General features: G+C 39.6%; 1 protein-coding gene across 1 annotated transcript in view; it reads left to right on the forward strand.

The window, feature by feature from the left end:
• The window catches only part of ARFGEF3 (ARFGEF family member 3), a gene marked incomplete at both ends in the record, with an annotated part of 82421 nt that overhangs the window by 5409 nt on the left and 56709 nt on the right, over positions 1–20303 (forward strand). Inside the window, 2 exons of the mRNA XM_082303016.1 lie at positions 9731–9812; positions 12781–12912. Coding sequence (XP_082159142.1) covers positions 9731–9812; positions 12781–12912 — 214 coding nt within the window. The remainder of the gene's footprint in view (positions 1–9730; positions 9813–12780; positions 12913–20303) is intronic.

The raw sequence follows: 20303 nt of genomic DNA on the forward strand, positions 1-20303 counted from the left end.
TTTGTGTCCCAGTACTAATCATGTTGGTGCTAGCTTTTGAGGGCAGTTTGTGAACTTTTTCTATAGTCATGGACATTTGGGGATGAAAGTGATAGTTCTACTTTTTTTTTTTTTTTTTTTGATATCTCTAGATTTGCATCTGACATACTTCTTGAGAAGTATGCAGTTTATAATCTCTTAAATAAAACAGCATGCTCACTCATTTTACCTTACATGTGCTCAACAAATAATAAAAGAAGTAATTGTGGTGTGATTATCACCAAACAGACAATGCTATGGAGACTTTCAATCCACTTACCTTTGCAGGTAATTCATCCACTTGAGTCTTGGGATGCATTTTGCCTTCTCTATTGTGAAGAAACATTTGTGATTTCATTGTTTCTGTCTTCTCCCATCTCTTAATTTTGTTCATATTTTCTGTTAGTTTCTTTCTGCTGGGGGAGAGTAGATAGGGAAGCTGATACATACATAGCAGATTCCCTGAACAGAAGTAAGGAGTGGGGAGGGAGGAATGGTTGTCTCTCACATATCTCTCTCTCTATTTTACTCTCTCTTTTTTTAAAACAATTTGTTTCCTGGTCTTGCTGCCACAACCACCTGACATTAGGTGCTTCTGTGCTTTCTTCCTGGTTGTGACTGCTGGATATGACTCATGCTGCTCCACCATTACATGGTCACTATCTGGCATTCAGCAGGTGGATTATGAGTTCCCTGGCAGGCAGCTGGCCAAGAAGAGATTCTAGTGACAGTGTGGATTAATGACCTGCATCTCCCACGTTGGCAGTTTACAGCCTGGATCCAGGCTTTTGGGGGCACTTATGTAGTCCATTTGGTGTTTCGGATGGCGTATATGCACTGGTCTTGATTTAAAATGTTGCACTCCCGGTTCTAATGTTGAGAAGTAGGTGAGGGAAAGAAATCAGTGTTTAGAAAGGCAGTGTGGCACTAATACAGTATTTGAATCAATCTGCATGTTTAATCTGGGATATGTAAGTGGCCCTATTTCTTGTCTAATGGGCAGGTATTTTTATCTCAGCAAAACTTTGCGTCTGTTCTGGGACCCCAAAAGACGGTAGTGTTGGAGAGGAAAGGGATATGTAGGGTCAGTTTCCATGCAGTGTGTCTGAATTCTTGGTATCAAGACAAGGTTCTGAAAGTATTGGAAGGCCTCAGGAGTCCCTGAAAACCTATTAGCAGGGGTTATGACTCTTGAATGTATTGAGCAAGGTTTGCCATTGTTATGAGAAAAGGTGCACGGTTTCTGTTACTCGTGTGTTTGAGGTTTTTTTGTTTGCCTTTAGTGGTGGTTTTTTTAAAGGGCAGTGCTTGCTCTTTCTGAAACTAACTTTCTGCCCTTCCAGCTGTTCTTCGTTTTAGTGACCGGTAATATTCACCACTGCCTTGGGTCTTTGTTCCTTTTATAGACTTTTCTAAAAATTCATTCTACTTTTGTGACAAAAGCCCACAGTGAATTAGTCTTGGCTGGGCTAAAGTTGATTTCCTTCATGGCAGCTGGTAGAGTGGGAGTGGGGAGCAGCTGGCTGGGGCTGAGGATGAGAGCAGCCATGGTTTTAACTGTTTGACTTCTAACAGCTAATGTAACTGAAATATTGCCCTAAAGGTCTAAGGATGTTAATGGGATAGCAGTGTGTGTGTTTGTTTTAAACATTTGATCATTTTCAGTGCTTGCAGAAGAGAAGGAGAACATCATGAGGCTTTTGATAATTGCCTTAGAGAATGAAATACGGTTGGGGGCAGTGGCACTGAAACTGAGAGGACTGTTTTCCTGCTAAATCATGCTTTACTCTGCTCTGGTCTTTGTGTGATGCTGTGCAAGTCATGACTTTCCTTTGTTTTGAAAATGAAGGGGTCAGTGGGAATAATGAAAGTCTTTTCTCACATTTCCTTTGTTTACATTCCATGCAAAGTAACAAAGCTTCAGGAATTTCACTGCCTTTCATTTCCTTGAATGTTTGTTTGCTTAAGAAATTGAATATGCTTAAGTGCAGTGAGTATAAAATTACGTAATGCACTGCAAACATGGGGATATTTTTAGCAACCATTAGGTCTGTCAAGATTTAGCACTGAGCTGCTGTGAAAGTTGAATGGCATTGCAGATTACAGCACTGACCTTTAAAATGTAACTAGTAATGACCAGAAATATACCTCATTCTCCCATTTCTTCATCTGCCTTCTGTAACTCACAGCTGCAGTGGAGAAAATAAGGCAATTCGCAGGATGTCCATGCGATAGTACCTCTGTGTCTCTTTTTCCATTCCCTTAGCCCTACTTTCTCCCAGCATTGTAAAACTTCTCCTGATGGAAGCTCAATTCTCATAAGACATTTTATTTGTTATTTTCAGTGTACTTAAATTTTGAAACAAAAGTGCTTTCACTAGACAAATCCTTAGCTTCCCTTCCAGGCTTACCAAATACAGGGAAGAGAAGCTTCATGGAACAGTTTGATAAGCTTTCAAAGTTGTAGGCTGAGCAAATCCAGCTTGTCACCTCATCTTCATACTCCAATTCAAATGATAATCAACAAAATCACCTAAAGGATATAGACTGCTTTATAATTAAGACCTGGTGAGGTTTACATGTGTCATCAAGTTCCTTAAGAGCAGAGTTTGTAAGTGGCTATGATTCCTTGTGCACAAAGGTCAAATATCTATGGGGGTGGATGTTCTAGGGAAAGGAATGATAACATATCAGAGAGAGGTTACACTAGAGCTTTGGAGACTGGAAGCATCTGATAATTATTTTGGCCTTCTCCACCTTACTTTAATATTGTGTAGAATCTTTTGCTTTCTCTCTTCCTCTCAAGTAAAGGTACGCCTTGTGCTTATGGGGTATTTTTGTTCTCTTTTGTTTTCGTCTTGAGAACAGTGTCAGGCTCTGATCTAGGAACTTTCTGTTGAAATCAAGATGTTATTAGCTAGTATACAAGGAGGCAAATGACCTCAGAAGTGCTCTCCAGCTGAGTGACTGTGTTGAGGTACTTAATTATGATTGTATGAATTTTGTGGTCTTGGCTGCATTGGGTTGGCTGAAAGATTAAATAGTTCACGTTTGCCTTTCCCATGAGTAAAGCTATGCTGCTTCTGCAGTGGCAAATTCATTTATCTTGGAAAGGATATAAATAAAAAAGATTAGAAATACCATTATGTCACTTCTTTAATACCAAGCAGTTTTAAATTGCAATCTCATTCAAGATTCCAGGTTGGAAAAAAAAAAAAAATTATTAAAGTTCTAGCTAAGAAACTGTGTGAAATTACATTTAGGCATTATTCTTCATTTTCTCTTCCCTGTGTCATTAAGCATCCTCTGATAAGCAACTCATATTTCCCTGCAAAGGCAGGCTTATTTAATTGTTGGATGAAGACTTTGTGTCTTGGTTTGAAAAGCAAAAGGATTGAAGGGAAGAAGGAATACATGAAAAAAAGAGGAAGGAAAAATTAAATACTGTATTGGACGGAACTCTGAGAGACAGCTGATGTCAGCAGCTGAGGTGAGAAAATCGGACAGTGAAAGAAAAGGAGTGTTAACCTTAAGTCAGAGGAGAAGAAGCCTTTCCATTGTAACTGGATAAAAGTGAAGAGTTTTGTGCTCTGTAGGAAGGAAAAGAATAAGATTTTTTTAAAAAATAAGATGCAAGTGATAAGAAAGAAAAATGCAAATGCCTTCAGCCAGGAATTACAATTTCTTTAGTTATTAGCAAAGGTGGAAGCTCACCTGATATGTGCAAATATATGAGGCAAATCTCGTGACATGGGAAACATGCCCACAGGTGTCTCTATGCTTCTGACTAACTGGTGTAAAATCCTGGTCCTGTTGATGCAAGTCAGCATTTATATCTACGTGGTATCCTAACTTATTTTTTTGCAGAACCTGTAAACTGCAACACTGAGTGTTTGTTCATTCTCGTGTAGCACTGTAGCGCCAAAGTTGCTTAATGGTGCATGACTGTCTTGTAGTGGCAGTGGCATAAAGATAACTGATTTTCTTTTTTCTTGAAAAGGAGGGTTCTAACTGGAATGCTTCAGATTTTGTCTTTTATCCTATTGCTCTACTATGTCTCTAATACTATTGACAAACTTGTACTTGCATAGAGGTACAAATTTTAGTGCTGGAGGGGTCTGTTGTAATCCTCTGGTTTGACTTCTTGCATTGTGGAGGTGGGAGAACTTGCCCTATATTTATATACTGTGGAGTCCAAACTTCTCTCTGAGCTTGACTGTAAATCTCTTTTTAAGTGGGATGATCATATTTCTGCAGGAATCATTTCTCTAGAATGCGAGCAAGGACTCAAAATCTTCCTGCTTCTTAAAGAGCTGTTACTTGGAAAAGAATGCATTTATTTCCTGTTCCTCGTCTGGATTTTAAATACTTCCATTATGAACCCTGAAATTGTTGGGGAATCTTTTATCAATGTTCTCCAAACTAGCACAGGAAAAAAGATTTACGTTTCCACTTTTATACGTACATGTGTTCGTATATACAATACTAGAATTTGTTTTATGTAAATTAAATCATCCCTTTTTGTGTGAGGACAGTGTTTGCTTCTGTTTGGTGCACTTAAGGGTAGCAGCTGTGGGTACTTGCAGAATTCTAAGAATTCGTCTTTACTGTTTATTTTCTCATCATGGGCCAACTCTTCTGCTTGAATAAGTGGTGCTAATAATATTACACTGTGCTGCTCTGTTCATTTTAAGCTGCCAAGACGGAGAAGATCTTTTCAGCTGCTGGTTACTCTGACTAAAAAATGTCAGACTTTTGCTATGACTGTTATCCTGCCTAATAAACAGTGTATCAGAAAATGGCAACAGTGGTGAATGAAATTCTTATCTGTTCTTTGACTGGGTTGTGAATTATTCTATGAAATGCAAACTGCATGCTGATAAGGCCTTGAGGTTCTGAATTTTGCTTTTCCTATGTAATTTTCAGCAGGAAGATTGTGGAGGGCTGTGAGCCCTTCACACAAGAGCCTTCTGCACTCCCTTGGAGGAGAGAGGCCTGAGTGCAAAAAAGACTCTCCCCAGAGATAAGCAACCTTCCTCTGGGTCATGGTGACAAAGTGAACCACCCCCAGCATGCCTTGTTTCTGTATGGTAATAGCCTGTACCCCGTTGGCTAGTTGGTTTCTACCCCACCCCCTGCCTTTCCCATAAAAATCCCCTGTTTCTGCCCCTGACTAGGGAGCCTTTGTCCCTGGCCTCCCCTTCACAGGGACTGCTGGACAATAAAGGCTACCTCTCTGGAATAGCCAAACGAGCCTCCTGTCTCTCTGTCCCCGAGTTTGCCCTGGGTGATTTTACAAAGAGCTGAAACACAAGAGCTGGAATCACTCGTAGCAGAGAAGTTGCTACACTTGTTGAAGTCACCTACTGCCCAGGGAGGCCTGCGACCACCCCTGAAGAGCTGTTACTTGCAGGACGCTCTCTCTAGGAAGGTCGCGGCACACCAAGTTGTCCACCCCTGGCCCCGTGAAAGCAAGAGAAGATAATGCAGAGAGCTGTCCTATTTTTAATCTTTAATTTTCAGAAATTGGATTAAAAATAATATGATTATCACCATTTGCATGAAGGGAAGAATGCTTCATTTATTATGCCCCTTTCCCTAAGTCAGGGAGGGGAAGGTGTGCTGTGAGACTGTTCCAGGCATTAACAACAAGGAGTTACGATTATTTCATTACAGTTTTGGTCACGAGAGTGAATTAATGTGCTGTTATTCTTTTCTCACTAAAGGCTTTTTTGTCATTACAATGAGAATAGAAAGATTTTTATGATCTCTCTACTTACAATAGTAATTTGTCTTGCTCTGACCTTTCTGGCAGTCTGTTTTGACTGACCTCTTATAGCATCCCTTATTCCTGACCTGCAGGGAAAGAGGTTGGTTGATGAGCCACAGCAAGCTCAGACAACTGGAAAGGTTATTATAACATAGCATGCTGAATATAAAAGCTGTATTTGTTCTCATGACTCATTCTGCAGTTGGCAAAGCTGACAGTCTCGGAGTGGGGTAGCTCAGAAGGGGCAGCCTGTGCTCTGGGAGGTGCTGGTCCTGGATTACACACTTGGTTTTGTTGCTGAGCTTTTTGCTTGCCCTGGCAGGCAGCTTCTCCTCATCCAAGTCAAAGGTGTTCCCTTCCTTTCATTCTCCCTCTGTGTTGTACTTGATGTGTTTCAGTCAGGGTTAAGTTGGTATTTGTGCCTCAAACTGTATGTAGTATGTATGTCCACACTGGCATGCAACAGTATGGATACTTAAGAGTTAGAGTGTGAAACTACTTTCTGTACATTCTGTAAATGGAGAATGTTCTTAAACATGTTTTGAAGTATATTGTTGTGCACCAGCTTATTCTGAGAACTTCACTTATGTAAAATGCCTTACATGTGTAGCCCTGCAAAACCTGGATGAATTGTCACTTAACAGTACAGAACTGCAGACGGTGCAGTAAGCAGTGAGATCCTGTGGCGGGGGACCGCTCAAAACAGTGTGGAATTATAAAAGGACTGCAAGGTATAAGAGGAAACTTCATTCTCTTACTTCATTGCATTCAAATCCATTGAGCTAATTCTGGTCTGCATTCCCTCTTGTGCAGCCTTATCAAGCCCAGTTCTTCAGACCTTGGGAGGGACTGCCTGTGTTAATTTGCATCATTCTCTCCCATTCTGCTTGAGGATTATCTGCCGTGTCCTTCATGTTCTCCTGCTATCAGATGATGCATTTAAATGGCAGGTTGAACTGAAGTGTGGAAGGTGCTCAAGCTAATCAAACATTATAAGATATCTCTGCAGGTGTTTTATAGCTGTAGCATAGAAATGCTAAAGGTTTAATTGACTGAGTGTGTAATGAGAACAGGAAATGACACAATGGCAATTAATTTTCTCCAAGAATACAGTGCACAGTCTGCAGCAACCTTAATTAGATTTTCAGTTAAACATTTTTAGCAAGGATGGGAAGTTCAGCTAATTGAATCTGTTCTAATTTCCATCCTCCTGTTTGTCATTTTTTGCTCTTCTTTTTGGGACATATCTCAAAGCTCTCATTGTTCTCTGCTCATTGCAGTATGTGATGACAGATGGCAGGCAACATGCTGATGTGCGGGGTAGCTACACATAAGCCATAGGAGCTCCCACCTGTCTTCATTATCATGAAATTGAACTGGATCCACTGCAGTGACTTATGACATTCTTCATTTTCCCCTCTCCTCCCAGTCTTCCTCCACTTTAATGTGAGAATAAGTTTGTTCTGTATTAATAATGCCCAAAATGTTTATATGCTGTTGCAAAAATCTGTAGAAAGTCTGAAAAAATGTGGTGTTCTGCCCAGAAGAGATGCAGGTCTAAACAACCATCAGTTTTTAGCATCCTTCAGTTAGTACTATACACTGTAGTAATTTCTTTTCCTTCTTTTTTCCTGTCTGTTTCTGGCTGATTGAGTACCAGCTAATGCACAGGTACCTTGTTTTGGCACCTGTTGATCTGCTGATTTCATATGTGAGTTCTCCCCCAGAGGGTGATGATGAAAACTTCTTTAACAGAGGGCATGTAACAAAATCACAATGTAAAAGTTAGCACCTAAAGGTGCTTTCTGGATTAGAGATGTATTGCTGTGGCACCTCGCTTTCACACTCTGCCTGCATGCTGTATATGTTCTTGGATCCAGGAAAAACTGGTGTTGGATATGTAGGTGATAGCCAGCTCTGTACTGGCTAGAAGATTGCTGTCTAAACCATGGAGCAGATGTTTTGGCAGCTTCTGTAGATCTGGATTGTATGCCACTCTTATGAGGAAATATTTTCTAGAAGCTCTGTAGTTTTGGATGCTACGCTCACAGGTTTCAAGAGTCCTTCGAGCTAAATTGATTCCAAAAACATTCAAGAAAGGAGCTTCTGAGAAATTTGGGCTTTGTGCCTGCCTGTTTCTCAGAATATCCTAAATGGAGCAAATGGTTAGCTTTTAGTTAGAAACCTATTTTAAGATATGCGTGTAGTCTGCTTCAAGTTCTTTAGAATTCATGTTTCTTTTAAAAAACTACTGTAGTGTTATGCCAAGTGGCCTTTTACAAGTTCCCATAACCTGTGAAGAAGGTAAAAATTAAAAGACCTGCAGATTCTTAAGAATATTTGCCAAGTACAGAAGCTTGCTATATTGCTTAACTGGGTGACGTGAACTTGCTTAACTGTGACTCTCAAGTCCTTAATTTATCATTAAACGAAGGGGTTGCCTTTCAAAGAGCAAATAGAAGATCTTTGCCCCTTGGGGTAGCTTGTGATTTGTGGGTTTTGAGGGGAAAGGTGGAGAGAAAGGAATAATAACTGAACAAACTCAAAAGAGTTGATTTTCAGAGTGAAAAATCAGTGCCCTCTGCAAGCAGGATCCACTGGATGAGTTACAAGCTAGGTTCCCCAAAGGTAAATAGCCAGTGTTCAGTAATCTTCATTTATGTTTTTATAAAAAGAAAGTTCAGGTTGTAGACTGCCAGTTGAGTGAGAGGCTGGTAGGTTATGAGCAGACTGTGGATGACTTTGGGTAGCTTTGACAATGCCTCTGAAACGTCAGTAATCACTATTGCTCTAGTCTAGGGCTTCTCCTTAGCGAGCTGTGAAGGAAGGATTATTGATTTCCAGCTGGGTAAGAAGAGACTCATGTAGTTGTTTTCTTCTTAGCTTGCACACATTTGTCTCCATGGGGAGGAAATTAATGTGATTCCTCAAGGGCTCCTTGGGGTGGAATGCAGACAGTTAGAGTGCTGAGACTCTTAAGGGCTGGTACAAATGGTTTGCCATAAGCAAATATGTCTACACAAATGCAAAAAATAGGCTCTATGAACGTCTAAGTGCCTATTATGGTATGTAACCTAATGAAGTGCAAACCTTCAGGGAGCTGCAGTTGGGCATGGGCTGAGTATCTCTGATCAGGAATGAGTTTCCTGCTGACTAGCAGGATTTAAAGGGCTTGTTATTATTAGGTGTTCATCAGATGCTGCAGCCCTTCTCTGATGTGGAGCAAGGAGTAAAGAGAGAAGTCACAGCTTAGGGCACTGTTTGATTTGGTCACCTAATTAAATAAATTTGGTATCTGAGCACTGAATCAGAAGTATCTAAAATAATATCCTATTTAATAATTTATATTAATATTAAAATTGTGTTATTATGTAATCAGAGTACAGCTAAGTTATAATTGTAGCACATGCTAATTCAGGTGTAAACCAAAATCAGTGTTCATATGCTTTAGTCTACACTATTTTTAGTTGGAGGGAGCTAACATGCCATTGCACATTGTGCTGTAGAGGAGGCCATAGACTGAAAATCAACTAATAGAAAGTGGATTATGAAACTACTTTTCTGGAAACTTGAATATTAAACAGAAAATAAATGAAGTGTAATGCTCAACATGCTGAGTTGAAAGACCACTAGTGAGTTGTGAACCAATCCCTTCTTTATGCTTTGCATGTTCATGCATACACACAGAGGGCTAACAGTTGTGAAGTATTTTGTGAAATTTCAATTAAAAGGCCATTCTTAGCAATGTGTGAAGAAATATGCCATCTTTCTTTAGAGGGTAAAAGTGCTTCGCAGAATTGTGAAATTACCTTTGACTACTGTATGCAAGCGTGATCTTTCTGAAACTGATACAGCCCTTCTGGAATGTTACTTGAATACCAATTTTAGTTGCATTGTTCCCTCTCACTTTTTTTTTTTTTTTTTTTTTTAAATTTTCCACAGGGAGAAGTGTCTCCTTCCTCTTCAACTGGCTCTGGAATCGAAGAGCATGAAGCTGGCCCAACAGGCTCTAGCAGGGATGCAGGTATGGCTTTGGAGTGTGTGTTGGCAGGTGGTGGGTGTCAAGAAAATCTAGGCTTTTCTTTTGAAAAACAGTACAGAAAAAGTGTCTGTCCTCGGGTGAACCTAACAATAATGTTCGTGTTTCTGTAACAGTGTTCAGAAGTTAGGATACAAGTAAAGGCTGGTGATTTTGTAGAAGCTGAAAATGTTTTGCAGATAGGTGGTAGGTCCTGGATTTCAACAGTGAAATGCAGGATGTACTCTTCCTTGTGGGCCCTGTGCTACTCCCAGAAAGTTTGCCACTGCTAAGCATCTTAGAAACTAAGCTTAGACTTGCTGTTTTCTTTGATTAGAAGAGAGGACAGCAGTGCTTGGAAGATAGAGAGGTGCATAAAGGATCTGCGTGCTGTGTTCTTTATGTGTGGGCACTTTCCTGGGTTTTTTGTACACTGAAAACAGTAGAAACAACATCTGATTTGAAAGTCTATGAAATTACAAAAGAAAACAGCAGTGCAGCACAAGCAACAAAAAGACTCTCCTGGGTTTGACAGTATAAAAACTAAAGCAGTTTATTGTTCTTTTGATTGGACAAATGAGTACGAGTCAGTAAATACTTTCACTAGGGGGATGCTAGTTGTGGAAAAGGCTGGCACACTGCTGGGGCATAAAATCCATTTTCCAAAAATAATTTTTTTCCTTGGAGGGCAAGAATGAAGTTGTTCTGGGAATATAAGGGTGTAAGTGGATCATTCAAATTCACTTAATCCAGCATAGGAGGTGTCAGACGCTTGGTTAGAGAGTGCCCCGTATTGGGGCACAGTGTGGTTGTAGAAGGGAAGGACTGCTAAGATAACAAAGGGATTGGAGCATCTGTCTTATGAGGAAGGGCTGAGAGCTGGGACTGTTCAGACTGGAAAAGAGGTGCTCCAGGGGTGGAGACAGCACAAGTTCCCTGGACAACCTGTGCTTGATTACCCTTATAGTAAATTTTTTCCTAGTGTTCAGAGGAAACCTGTGTTCCAGTTTGTGCCCATAGCTTCATGTCCTGTCAGTGGGCATCACTGAAAAGTTCCTGTCTGTTCTCTTTGCAAACACTTTTCAGATACTTATATATGGTGATGAGATCCTCCCTGAGCCTTCTCTTCTCCAGTCTTCTCTTCTTCCAACAGCTCCATATTTCCCATACTGAACTAAACATTCTTCTTTATATAGCAAACCCCATTATTTTCATTTCAGATTGAGTTAGATCTCATCAGGCTGTACAGTGCTAAAACAATTGATATTCTGGTATGTGGGAAATGCTTTAAAACATTGTGCATTAAACCCTGGCTGGCAGTTCAGCTTTACCCACTCACTCCTTCCCTCTCAGAGGTGTGGGAGAGAGAATCAAAAAGGGTAAAAGTGAGAAAAATTGTGGACTAAGACAAAGTTTAATAGCAAAAGCAAAGCTGCATATGCAAGTAAAAGAATATGTGGAATTCATTCACCACTTTCCATGGAGCAGCAAGTGTTCAGCCATCTCCGGGAAAGCAGGGCTCCATCATGTGTAAGAGTTACGTTGGAAGACAAATGCCTTAACTCTGAAAGTCTCTGTCCCCTCCACTTCCTCCTTTGCCTGGCTGTTGTTTCTGAGCAGTGTCATATGGTTTGGGATATCCCTTTGGTCACGTTGGGATCAGCTGTCCCAGCTGTGTCCCTGCCAAACTCTTCTGCACCCTCAGCCTACTTGCTGGGGAACCAGTCTGAGAAACAGGCAGCCTTGATGCTGTGTAAGCTCTGCTCAGCAATAGCAAAACATGGGTGTGTTATCAGTGCTGTTTTGGTCACATATCCAAAACACGGCACTCTTTGGGCTCCTGTGAAGAAAATTAACACTATCCCAGCCAAAACCAGTACAAGCATAGAAAATAAGAAGTAGGAATGAACCAGCGAAATGTGCTACAGGGTTGAAGCTGAGGAGGAACATCAGTACAAAAGTGATGAAAAACGTACAGGGGGAAGTGGGCTGTGCAAAGTCTCTACTAGGACAGAGCAAGGTTGTGTTCCTGGGATCTAAGACAAGCAGTTTTGCTCTGTTGTGGGATCTTCTGAGAAGATAGGAGCTGGGAAATGACTTGTGTGGGTACATCCATTGCAGGATGCCTGCCACTAATCAGAGACACCCATGAAGGTGGTTACAAACTAAATGGAAGAGACATTTCTGGTAGAACTCCAAGGAAATAGTGCCATTGACAATGTCAGGAGATAGTTTCTGAGGTACTGGGCAAGGTAAATCTGATCAGACTAAAATATTCAGTCTGAAATTCAGCCAGTCTGTATTGAATTCAGTTCAACCAACCCAATGGCAGGGCAAGGAATTTTGGTATCACCTCAGCTTAGGTTGGTTTCTATGTGTGTTTTTGTTAGTCACTTGTTACCTGTACTCTTTGTCCGAGGACTTGATTGTATCCATTAACAGTGAACTTCTGAATGACACAAAACACATCTTGTCAGCGATCAGAAGTGACACCTCCATAGCACTTGTGCTCTGTATGCTATTGGAGTAATTGGAATGATCGGTGACTGTCTCCTGTTGGGCAGGGCATCTGATAGCACTAGTGTAATCCCAGGATACTAGCCTGAGTGGGGTTTTTTAATTTGTTGTTGTTGTTTTGAGGGTCTGGGGAGCTGCAAAGGTTCCAGTCTCTCCCAGCTTCTGAGATACTGAGAGGTTTTGCTGAGGACATTATTTGAAGTATCAGTCACTGATGTATGCTTTCTTCTGGACACCGGAGAACTGGGATGGGGAAAGATGATACCAGAATGGCAGCTGACATGACACAGATCTCCCAGTTTTGCTATTTTTCTTATATTTTATATTACTGGATTCATTTGAAATTTTTACCCAGAAAGCCTAACCACCCTAGTACCCAGTGCTAATAGGTTTAGTTGCAGTACTTTGCGGAGGCAGTTTTTGTCTCAACATGTACATTGCCATTTTCTCTCTGCAGAAGCTGCTGTCTGATGAGAGGTTTGTATCCGTGGAAACAGACTCCGATGAGAAACAGTTGCTTAATCAGATGCTGAATGCTGTCAAAGTGACTCCTTCGCTCAATGAAGACCTGCAAGTTGAAGTGATGAAGGTTAGTGTTTCACACACATCAGTGCTTGCAACAGAGGCTGCATGATTGAATGCTGGGGTTAGCAAATAAATTAGCTGTTCCTTTGAAAATCTTCATTTTAGAACAGTATTTGATTCCCTTTTCCTGCTGGCAGATGTCACTTGTTTCCATTTCTATTTTGTGTTATCTTGGATTAAATAGGAGGCAGTTTACATTAAGAGTCAGAATACTGGTGGTTCCAGTTTTGGCAAACTTAAGCAGGACAATGAATTTCCTCCATGGGAGGGCACAGATAAATGACTTGTAGATTTGGAAGTTTGTTATTGAGCTTTAGTGGTCATGAGGTGGGCTGTGCACACCTGTAATTTTGTATTGTGTGTGCATAGGTGCTTTGTAGTTTGTTAGCCATATTTTCTCTTTGTAAAATGCTAATGGTGGGGCATGACTTGTTTAGGCACCAAAATGTCCCTGGACCAGTGCATAAGGGAAATTATTGTTTTGTATACTCTGTCAGAACTTCCAGTTCTAGAAATACTCTAGCATTCTCCTGTGTGCATGCTGGGAAGCTCAGCTGCCAGGAGGTACTGTTTCGGAGGGGAGGTGATACCAAAATTCCTTGCCCTGTGATCGTGTTTGTTGTATGACTTAGAAGTCACCTTTTTATATCAGTTTTGGCAATACCTGTGTTATTTGTACAAAGCAAGATGGCGGTGGACAGTTTTCAGATGTTTGGGTAAACTTTGTGTTGCAGGGCTTGTTGTGCTATAGCTGATCATTGGTCAAAACCATTCTGGAACAAACCTTTTTGCGCATTCATTATACCTGGTACTGATTGATATATTTGGATCTACTCCTTGACCATCCTTTTCTTCTAAGTGCATAGATTAGTTACTTTGTTTCTTTCATGTGACGTCTTTGGTCTAATGAATCCATGTTACCCACTCTGAAACTGCTCTGTACCAGCTGTCTTCTTTGCCACTGGAGGTGACCACCTGGGTAGAATATGCCGTGTCAGAATGTGCAGAGGGGTGAACCTAACAACAAAAAAGGGAGTAGTATTTGTGTGTATTTGTTACACACAAATTTTGTATTTTTAGTATTTGTTACCTGTTTTATGGGAGCAGGCTTCTGCCCCAGGCTTAACTGATGACACTCTGATCTGCATTCCTAACCCTGCATGCCTCCTCCTTGCCTTTGTCTTTACAGTGGGAAAGGGGAAGAGTTAAGTAGTTGCAGTACTGAACCAACAGGTCCCTCTTGGAATGCAGTAATTTTTTGCAAGTTGCTTTTTTTACATTCTTGAGTGTTACAGATTCAGAATCTGCATGCACAGTTTCTTTGAAAGCCTTAATGTACATCTGCGAGGCGAAGCCCCCGCACTAAGAATGTGAACACTGTATTTTGCTACAGTTCTGAGTAAATATCTTTTCAAGTTGTCTTGACATGTGAGAAGCAAAAAAAACCCCTCAATAATTTCAAAACATCAAACCACAGAAAACCCAAGCCAAAACCTTGTATATATGTATGCTTTTTTTTTAAAGTAGAGAAACATGTTCAGTTCCAGTTTAAGCGCAAAAGAGAAAGGAGAACATAGTCTTAATTTCACTGAGTGAAATTTTGATGTGCAAATCATTTTCTGAGTGAAATGTGTGTATGGTAAAAATCAGGCTATAACTTCCAACTTTACATTCTGAGAACAAAGCAAAATTATATTTTGATTTAAACATTTCAAGAGACCAGAGGGCCAAAACATATTGTAATCAGTACAGTTAAAACTCAGACACATTAGATCTGAGCCTTGCCTGACAATCAAATCAAGTAGACATCTCTTCAGATTGTAACCTGAAGGTTACAGATGCCATTGCAACACCTGAAAATGTTGTTAGCTAACCCAGGCCTGATGAATGGCTAAATCCTCTGGGGGGAAGGAGGGAGGTTTCTAGCAGCTGGTCTCAGCAATGTGTTTGTATTCCTGGATCTGCTAAAATGTGTCCTCAAAGCAGCAAATTACTGTACATTAGACTGTGTTACTCCATCTGGAGGAGATAAAATATGTCTTTATCTAGTGCAGATAGATATTAAACACTCCTGAGTGTGAGCAGGTTTGTGTGAAACTGTGTCAGCTGTGGTGCCAGCCTGGTTCTTTGTGACTTGCTGCACAGTTGCGCCAGTCTCACAGGTATTAAGAATGCAACCATCAAAGATTACACAAAAGCTTTTAGTCATGCAAAATCAGTGTGAAAGTAGACATGCAGGAATACAGAATTCACTGTAAGTTGCTGGCGTGTAAGCTCCTAAATCACTTAAATGTGTTTGTTTTTTCTTTTTTTAATCCTATCCAAAATATCTCCTGTTGTTCCCAGTAAGAGTATACCAGAAATTCACACTCCACCTACTATCCAAAAAAATACTTTGAGTATTTATGTTAATGGACTTTTGTGACCCACCTGTATTACAGATGGAAGTGTGAAGGGATTTGATTAGCTGAGGAGAGCATTCTGTAAAGCTTTTTACGTTCAGATGACTGCATATTGGAATTGGCAGTGAAAAGAAGAACACAAAGAGGTGTAAGGGCAGGTCGTTGCCTTGCTTTGCACACTTTTGGAGCCTGTAAAATATTATTGTAAAGGGCCATCCTTAGACAGGAATGGAATGAGTAGTTGTAATGGTTACTGTAAATAAATGGAGAGGAGAGCTAGCTGGATCTCTTCTGGAACTGAAAAAAACAAACAGTTGGGGCCACTGTTGTAAGAATGGAAGGGCATTGACTAATTTATGTCTAGGTACCAAATCCTCCTGATTTTTAAGTGTGTCATGGAATGCTCTGCAGATTGCCAGATTGGAGGATCTCAAAACCAGCACTCTGACAGCATTCAGACTTAAAGGCCAGGGCTGGGGGACTGTGCTGGAGTGCATCCTGGGCAGCCAGGGAAGATTTATACTGCCTAAATGCAACTGTCAAATGAACTCAAAGCCTTCCCTCTCACATTATCTCTCTCTTCTCTGCTAGGTGAGGTACCTCTTATCTTTGCATAAACTTAGCTTGACTCTCTGCTTCTTCTGAATACCAGTTGGCGATTGCGTCTTTCTCTTCGGTGTTTCATGTAGAGTTATTACGTGGGGAAATTGTTCCCTTGAATTGAAGTGATACTCTGAAGTCTTTGTTTATTTTTCTTGTAGGACACCCTTATAATTGCTAAGCACTAGATAATTCTTATGCCAACAACACATTTGTGCCCAAAAAAGGCGGTGGTCTTTTCAGTGAGGAGAGGGGAAAGGCTGTGGTTTCTCTTTGACATGAATGGGCAGGCATAACAAACACAGGTGTACTAACTGGATTTGATTTCCCACATATCAAAGCAACCTGTCTGGGGTATATAAATTTTGCTTTCAGTCTTGCATGGTTTTTAACTGCTGAGCCAAATATTTCTTGCAATATCTCAATTACTACCCACTCTGTGTATTCTCTGTATCTCTGATGTGTTTTATGGCAGAGATTTATTAGTATTTTCATGCTTGCGACTAAAGTGAAGTTATTTAGGTGCTTTAATTTATAAAAAGATACTGAGAAACCAGATAATTCAGAAAATGTGACTAGAGGGAACAGTGTATCTGACACAAGGCCACTTTAGTATTCACATTTGCTGTTGTCATACTTTGCTAAGACTGAAAAGCCTTCTAATATGTGTGTTACCAGTTTGTGTTTTTACTATGCTCAGCTGGCTGTATCAGTGGAAGGGAAGAACCACACAATCCTACAGTACCTTGCTGATGATTTTGTAATACATCAATAATTCAACTGCAGTTTCAAATGGAATAATTAAATATTTATACTTTTATATTTTCTTTAGAATATTCATATAGGAAGGAGGAGATATATTGATTGCTAACCAAATTCAATATTTTATCAGTGAGATACCAAAGTGACTCACTACTCTATTTCTACAGTTGCAGATGTATAGGAAAAATCAGAGGGACAGTAATTTAGCACTTTCCTTGGAAGAACGTGGTCATGCAGTGGGGCTGGCTCAGAAGTGGGAAAAATTTTTCTGTGTGACGTGGTGACATGGGGACATGTTATAATTGAGGGCAATGGTGAAAAGCAATGGTGAAATGCAAGGGGATATCTCACATTGAGGAGGGGAGACATTTTGTTGATGTTAAACACTAGACAAACAAGCTACAGATAGTCCCCTATCTGTATGTATCTGTATCTACAGATAGGGGACATGTTCTGGTTGACGATTAATGCACACTTTTGAGTTCAGTTGTGGAGTCAGGGGATCCTGGTTTTTTTCTTCGCCTTGTCTTGATGCTTTTAAATTCTGGCTTCAGATGTTTTTAAAACAGCTGAAATACTTCTGCTTTGTGCAGTTAAACCTTTGCTTGGAGGAGCACATAAAGTATTGACAAAAGCACTGTCAAATATCGTCAGATCAGCAGTGGAAAAGGAAACTAGGAAACTAATCTATAGCTGAACCTCTGGATTGCAGTCCCTTCAAACTTCAACAGTTCTGTGATTTTTACTTTTCTTTTTGAGTTTTTGGTAACTTTTCATCACTAGCCCTGACCCTAAAGTGCTATCCCTCCAGGAAGGGCTTCTGAAAGAACTAGAATTAGGCTTTGAGTGTAGCTGTGCCACGGAAGCAGCTGAAACCAAATATTAAGGAAGTGGAAAGTGTGGAAGGAATCCTAAACAGCAGAGACACCTGTTTTCTTTTTTTTCCTTTTTTTTTCTTTTTCTTTTTTTCTCACGCATATTATAGTCACTTTCATTTATGAGTTGACCACCTTCTTAATAATGCAGTACTTCTATCTACCTGTGATAACATTATTCTCAGATAACAATAAAAAATGTTTAATGAAGAATTGCAAATTACTAGAGTTCTCACACAGAAACAAATTCTCCAGATAAACCAGATACACAGAAACAAGTCCTCCAGATGAACTAGATACACTGTAATATAATGTGTACTGAAGTAAGAAAGTTGCTCTTAGGACAAAGGTATGATTGATCACATGAAATTTCCCTTTCTGCTGCATCCTTTTGTTTTCGTCAGTCACAGAGACAGCCTTGTCATATAATTCAGTGCATATCAGTTCAATCTGCGCCCAGATGTCCCGAAAAATTTAGAGCTTGCAGGACAGAAATTTTCAAGCAAGAAAGAGAATAATGACCTCTCATGAAAGAAACTCAATTTTTGGATTTGATGTTTTTTCAAATACTTGTTCTTTATTTCACTGTTCTAATTAATGGTGTTATGATATGCTGTGATATGATATATACTGTGTTTCTGTCAGTGAAGATCCCAAGCTTTGTTTCTTATTACCTCTGAGAAGACTTCGCACAGTTGAGTTGCAGCTGCTTTACTTGTGGTGGTTTTTGAATAGATTTGAGGATTGCTTTGAAACCAAAAAATAATCTTCCAAAGTGGCTTTAATGGGAAGACTCTTCTAGTTCCCATTATTTACCTATTATCCATGGCAAACACTGGTTTCATTTAGGACAGATTAGTTTATTCTCAGTGACTCCAACTTGCATTTGTTAGTGGATTAGGTGTATTTCTCGCTGATGGGCAAATTTGTTACTATTTTTTTTCTGTAGGCTTTCAGTGAGGAGCCAGCCAGAAGTCTTTTTAATCTGTGAACGAGGTTTAATGAACCCTTGCTAAATCTGCTGTGTCAAGGCAATCTTTTCTTTTTGTCTTTTCACTGATCCATTAATACAGCATTTGGGAACTCTCCAGTAATAATAGTAGACAGCTCTTTTTGTGATTTCACTTTTCATTCTGGATATATTCAGAACTGAAATCTGACTTAGAGTTCTGTGGTAAAAGTTTGTGTAAGGACAGACTGTCTTTAGGTTGGACAGACTGTCTTTAGCAACTTATCAACTGTTCTTTCCAAGATTGCTACCATAATGCTTTAAAGTTGCAAAGTGATTCTTTGAGTGCTAAGAGTCATCTCTTAGTTTTTATTAATTTATATTCTGTATAAATATTTATATTCTGTATAAATATTTATATTCTGTATAAATTGATAGGGTTCCAGTTACGGTGTCAAATTAGTCACTTGAGAAGGTCACTATTGAAAGTCCACAAGAAGTAGGAGAAAGTTCAGCAGCAATTTTTTTTTTTTTTGCCTCAGTTTCTATAACAATTATAGTTGACCTCTTTTAGGTTCTGTACAACCGTGTTGTTACAGGTTCAGGGAGGTGGTCCTGATCTGGTGCAAATATTGAATGAAGCCGGACTGTGCTTGACCAACCAAGCAAAACTTATGGTTAACTATTCCAGAAAACTTATCAGGAACTTTGTTGGTGCTGAGCAGGTCTTTGGCCCTCCAAGACAGAGAACAACTTACGTGTTTGAGAAGTGGCTCCAAAGTGTTTGATCCAAAATGCTGCCATAACACAACTGTACAATCCCAGTCTCAGTGAAAGACTGTATTGTAGACCATTTTCTTGAATATTAATAAATGAGATAATCACTCATAAACTCTCACAGATACATATCTTCTCATTGTTTTAAGATTAATATTTATGAAATCTATTTTTCCACATACAATGTGGTTATGCTTAATAGAATATAATTTTCAACTGTTCTGCTTTGTCTTGAACTGTAAAATCAAATGGAGGACTAAAACAACGTGGATTTAAAGGTGTATGTAAACTGTGTTATTCCCTGCCACTTTGAGGCACAGCATATATAATAGTTACATATAGAAATAAAGACAGTGATTTAAGTGCCCATTAAAAAGAAGAATTCATTGATGCAACAGTAAAAATATAACTCCTCAATGGTGATGGAGAGGAGAGACTTCATTATCAGGATGGGAAACAGCAACCCAATTGGTGATACTTGCTGTTTATGCATTTTAATTAATATAGAATTTGAGAACAAGTGACCATTTTTCCCTCTCAGCATATTTTATGCACTGCATTGTTGCAAACATTTTTCAATATCCCTTGCAATATAAATTGCAGTCCAGTCATCTTCTGAGCAGAGACAGACTATGCTTCGAATAAACTAAAAATAATAGCAATGATTCAACTTCAATTGCATGCTTCAATTCAGAACTAGTTAAAAATCTATATTAATAAGAAAAAAAATTTAAATGCTGAAAATTTGTAGAAGAAAAGTTTTGCCTGAATGTGCATTAGTTCTTGTAATAGTGGTTCCTGGTACGAGCTGTCATAAGCAGTAACTGATTTTTGTTCAGTCCATAATTCAGAGGTGTGTTAGCATCTGCTCTGTTAAAGAGGGGGTTCTATAAAGACTTGCACAATATCATGCAAATAAGATTCTTTTCTAAGATCAGTCCTGCTGAGAAATGCTAGATAGAGTTCTTAGTGCTTAGCCTTTTCATAAGATAACTTTTTGTAATGTAGGCCAAGTACAAATCCAGACTCT

The sequence above is a fragment of the Coloeus monedula genome (genome assembly GCF_965178545.1).
Source record: "Coloeus monedula genome assembly, chromosome: 2".
NCBI classification, from domain to species: domain Eukaryota; kingdom Metazoa; phylum Chordata; class Aves; order Passeriformes; family Corvidae; genus Coloeus; species Coloeus monedula.